This window comes from Gekko japonicus, unplaced genomic scaffold (genome assembly GCF_001447785.1).
Source record: "Gekko japonicus isolate JY-2015 unplaced genomic scaffold, Gekko_japonicus_V1.1 scaffold316, whole genome shotgun sequence".
In the NCBI taxonomy this organism is placed as follows: Eukaryota; Metazoa; Chordata; class Lepidosauria; order Squamata; family Gekkonidae; genus Gekko; species Gekko japonicus.
This window is the reverse complement of record NW_015169784.1, coordinates 601,358-606,390: the sequence shown is the minus strand read 5'-3', so window position 1 is coordinate 606,390 and position 5,033 is coordinate 601,358. Positions and strand designations below refer to the sequence as shown.

Below are 5,033 nucleotides of genomic sequence, written 5' to 3'. Positions count from 1 at the left end.
CAGAGAGTGATTAAAATGTGGAATTCACTGCCAGAGAATGTAGTGATGGCCACAGGAACAGGCAACCTTAAAAGGGGATTAGATAGATTCATGGAGGATAGGTCTGTCAGTGGCTACTAGTCATGATGACTGAGGGGAACCTCCCCCTTAGGTTGGTAGCAGGCCAATCGGATAGAATCAAGGTACAATTTCTCCTTGCTTCACGAGATCCGGAGATCATTGAACTGACCGCTAAGTTTCTCCATGGTTTTATAAAACGGAAGAGTGACCCTGATCATATTAATGATTCTTAATTTATAAGTCTAAAAACTTAAGTTTAAAAGTTTAGAATGCCAATTTATTTTATGATTCAGGCATCTTTTGTATGGTCAAATCTAGCTTGTGACAACTTGAGTTAGGCCTGACATAGCCACGACTATCTATTTTATAATTTCTTTTGGATTGTATTATTGGTAAATGCTTCTAATATTGTATGCTAATAAAAGGTATTTGAATTGAATTGAATTGACTGAGGGGAACCTCCACACTAAGCCTCTGAATCTCAGAGCTGGGAGGCAACATCAGGGGAAGGCCTCAGCCTCTATGCCCTGTTGTTGGCCCTCCACAGGCACTGATTGGCCACTGTGTGAGACGGGACACAGGACTAGATGGACCACTGGTCTGATCCAGCAGGGCTCTTCTTATGTTCTCAGATGCAGGGGTTTGGAGGGAGGTGTCATTCTCCTCTTCAGCAGAATCAGTGGGTGTACTGGATGTATATCTGAAAGGGGTACTGCCTTGTGCAAGGGCCGATTCATCAAAGCTTAAACCCAACAAGGCAAGATGCTGTGGGTTGAAAGTATTGCCCTTTAAAGAGTTAGCCTGGCCTGGATGGGGTCGCACCCCCTCTGAAAGAGCAGATGTGCAGCTTGGAGATGCCATTAGATCTGTGTTTGGAGGCGAAGGTCTCTGCTGTATCATACATTGTCTTTCCCATCGTCTTTCAGTGACCAGCTGTGGCCTTTCTGCGAGAAGAGGGACTGGCACTTTAGCCTTGTGCAGATGACCCATCCACACGTTGACTCACCAAGCGGGAGGGACAGTGGGCAAGAGCGTCCTGGCCCTGGCCCTGCTCCTCTTCGCCAATTTATCTGCACAGTGTGAACACCCCGAGGAAGGGCCCATGCTTACACCTCCTTCCCATGAACGGAGAAGCCCGTTCTTGCTGGTCATGGAGAGACGAGTAAGCCCGGGCACTTCTCCATGCATTCACACTGTGCGGACGACTCAGGGGGGGGGGGGGGGGGGGCAGGGCCAGCTCACTCATGTCCTCCTTCCCTTTCTGCGTGGGGAATCAACACGCAGATGGGTCATCTGCACAAGGCTTTTATGAGAGTTATTATTAGTGGCATTGTTGTTCGCATGGCCCTTCCTTACACGCCCAGGGAGATGCCGATTGCCACTTTGGGGTCAGGAAGCAATTTTCTCCTGGCCAGTTTGCCCAGGGATCCTGGAAGCCTTTGTCATCTTCTCAGCATGGAGCAGGGGTCACTGGGGGTATGTGTGTGGGAGGTAGTTGTGGATTTCCTGCCTTGTGCGGGGGGTTAGACTAGATGACCCTGGAGGTCCCTTCCAACTCTATGATTATATGATCGTTGTATCAAAGTTTACATGTTCTTGGACTTCGCAACTAAACACTTTCAATCTATGGTTACTCCTGGATAACTGTACCAGTGGGTCTCAACACTTATGCGGACGTATTAAATACCATTTTAAAAGGCTCAGAGGGTGGCATCTTCAATTACTTCAGGTGAACGTTGGAACCTGCCTTTTACTGCGTTAGATCATTGATCCATCTCACTTAAGTATTGTCTGCTCTGACCAGCAGCAACTCTCCACGGCCTCGGGCAGAGAACCCCTGCTGCTACCCAAGATCCTTTTCAAGGGGGGTGGCAGGGACCGGTCCTTTGCCAATGAAGGCTTGCATGTGAGAATCTAATCCTGCAGTGGCGTGGGCACTGTGATTGGCATTAACACACACCTGCTGCAGAAAGCAGTTTCTCTTTTGTTTCCGGGAACTCCTTGTGCTCCAGTTTTCCCTGGCCAGGAAAGTGCATTTCCATTTACCTAAATTAGGCTGTTTGCCAATATGCATAAATTCAGAAGGCTTTGCATGCGTGCCCTTGCAGCAGCACGAGCAGAGATAACAAACATTCACAAAGCTTGGGGTTTTTTTTGTCTTGAATGGTTAAACCTCCTTTCATGTCTTCCTTTAGGGCTAACTGAATAATCCATTAATGCATACTCTTTAACATCTGTCACAGGGAGAAAAAGCCTGCTTATTAGCACTATATAATGGAGTGGCTCTTTGTTGCAAGAATGGGAAGACCAAGGGGAGTGATAAAACTAGCTGCTTCTCTTGGATTCAGTTGCTGGCTTGCGAGTATTTGCAGAATCATGGGTTGGATCCAGTTGACTTTTTGTTGTTGTTGTTGATGATGCAAGAGGGAGGAGGGACCCTCATTTGATTCCTGAATAGGCTATGCCAGGGATCTGGGGATCTGCATGAACAAAGAGTCACGTAAGACAAGATGGCACTGAGTAGATCAGGTGCAATCACTCCTCTCGCATTAGTGGGAAAGCTGGTAGGATTCCAACCCATACAGTTGCAGGATGCTCATGAGCCAACTTCTCCAATCCCTTGCAATGGCAGATTTTCGGGGTCCACATGGGCTGGGCCAGTGGGGCTGTGGCTCAATGGTAGGACACCTGCTTTGTATGTAGTAGGTGCCAGGTTCAGTCCCCAGCGTCTCCAGTTAAAGGATCTCAACCAGCAATGCTGGGAAATCCCTTGCTTACCTGAGTCCTTGAAGAGCCACTGCCACTCACCGTAGACAAGACAGTGGACCAAGGATCTGAATCATTACGAAGCAACTTCGTGTGTGTGTGTGTGTGTGTGTGTGTGTGTGTGTGTGTGTGAACATTGTTGTGAATTCTTGATTGTGATTCTTTTCTCCCACTGCATTACAGAATTTAAGTACCTTAACTTGTAGGGAGACCACAATCACATCATTCCTGAAACTCCTGTGACTTCAGCAGGCATGGAGTGAGGAAGAGGCATTGCTCGTAGTGGTTCTCGGGATCTAACTTTGCTGCTAGCCTAGTTTAATGCACATGGCATCTTTATTGAGCCCTCTGTTCTCTTTTACCACTTATGCATTTCTGGAGAGGTACGGAATGAGATTAATTTTCATCCCGCACTTCTCAAGTGAAGCTGCCCTGTGTTGAGTCACAGCATTGGTCCATCTGGCCCAGTGCTGTCTGCTCCCTCTTGAATAATGGAACACAGTCCTAGCTCCCCTTCCAAGCAGACAGCAAAGTCATAAGAACCTAAGAAGAGCTCTGCTGGATCAGACCAGTATTCCATCCTGTCTCACACAGCGGCCAACCAGGTCCTCTGGACAACCAACAGCAGGGCATAGAAGTCGAGGCCTTCCCCTGAGGTTGCCTCCTGGCTCTGGGATTCAGAGGCTTAGTGCCTCTGAATGTGGAGGTTCCATGGTTTCTAGCAGGGGTTCTTCCCAGTCTTCCTGGGCAGCCTGCCGTCCAAGTATTGACTCCACTTAGCTTCCAAGCTGTCATGAGATCAGGTTAGTCTGGGCTATTAGGTCTGCTGCCCCCCAGAAGGAGAGGGGTTAATTTGCAGATGCCGCAGAGGATGGCATAAAATTATGGGAAATTAAAAATATAAATACTATTAGCAGAGTTTTTGCTTTGTTGTATTGAGGGGGAGATATTTGTACTTCATTTGGAATACTGTGTACAGTTCTGGTCACCACACTTCAAAAAAGGTATTATAGTGCTGGAAAAGGCACAGAAAACTAAAATGATTCAGGGGATGGAACACCTTCCCTATGAAGAAAGGTTAAAGAGTCTCTTTACCTTGGTTAAAGAGCTCTTTAGCTTGGAGAAACAGTGATTGAGCAGTTACACAATAGAAGTTTATAAAATTATGCCTGGGATAGAGAAGATAGAGAAAGGAAGTCCTTATCTCCATTTCTTACAATGTGAAAACTTGTGGGCACCAGGGCTCTAGTCGGGGGGGAGCTCTCAGGTACGGAGAAGAGGGGATTAGATAGACATATGGAGCAGAGGTCCATCAGTGGCTATGAGCCACAAGATATAGATGGAACACTGTCTGGGGCAGTGATGCTCTGTGTCCTTGGTGTTTGGGGGGGCACAGTGGGAGGGCTTCTGGAGTTCTGGCCCCACTGGTGGGCCTCCTGATGACACCTGGGTTTTGGCCACTGTGTGACACAGAGTGTTGGACTGGATGAGCCATTGGCCTGATCCAATATGGCTTCTCTTATGTTCTTATATATATATTTTTGGCAATCCTGGATATTATAAGATAAAATAGTAATACAAATAAAATGTTGATTCTGCATGCAGGCAAAAAGAATAGTCCCCATAGGCAGAAGATTGAGTCTTTTTTTTTTTTTTAATTTTTAAAGCTTAGGAGAAGAACCATGACAGCAATTTAGTAAATTATGTCCAGTGTGCAAAAAGTGGCAAGAGATATTTTTTTCTCCCTCTCTTGCAATACAAGAAGTGGGGGGCAATGAAGTTGTTGGATGGTAGATAGACTGACACGAACGAAACCACTATTCTGCACAAAGCATAATTCATTTCTAGAACTATTCCCACAAGACAGTGACTCCTAGTCCAATAAATACTAGTATACTGCATGTGTGTGCTAAAGTTAAGTTTCTACACTGGTTCAAATAGTGCCCCCAGAGGGCTGTTTCAGGTCAGGAGAAGTAGCATGAGTGAAGGAAGACTTACCCCCTCTTATAGGGCTGCCAAGTGGGGGCGGGTAAACCCCCGCTTTGGAGGCCCGATTTCTGCCGCCGTGGAATTGGGCCCCGGGGGGAACTCCCCCCCCCCGAAGCGCAGCATGGCTGTGTCACCGGAGGTGACGCAACAACGTCAATCACGTTGGGGATGTGGCCCCAGTCATCGGAGGGAAAACTCTATGGTTTTCCCTCCGACGA

The 5,033-nt window shown here is 47.2% G+C and overlaps 1 protein-coding gene across 1 annotated transcript in view; it reads left to right on the top strand.

Moving 5' to 3' along the window:
* Positions 1 to 5,033, top strand: part of PPIL2 (peptidylprolyl isomerase like 2) — a 129,553-nt gene that overhangs the window by 42,250 nt on the left and 82,270 nt on the right. Inside the window, exon 8 of the mRNA XM_015416895.1 lies at positions 1,823 to 1,966. Coding sequence (XP_015272381.1) covers positions 1,823 to 1,966 — 144 coding nt within the window. The remainder of the gene's footprint in view (positions 1 to 1,822; positions 1,967 to 5,033) is intronic.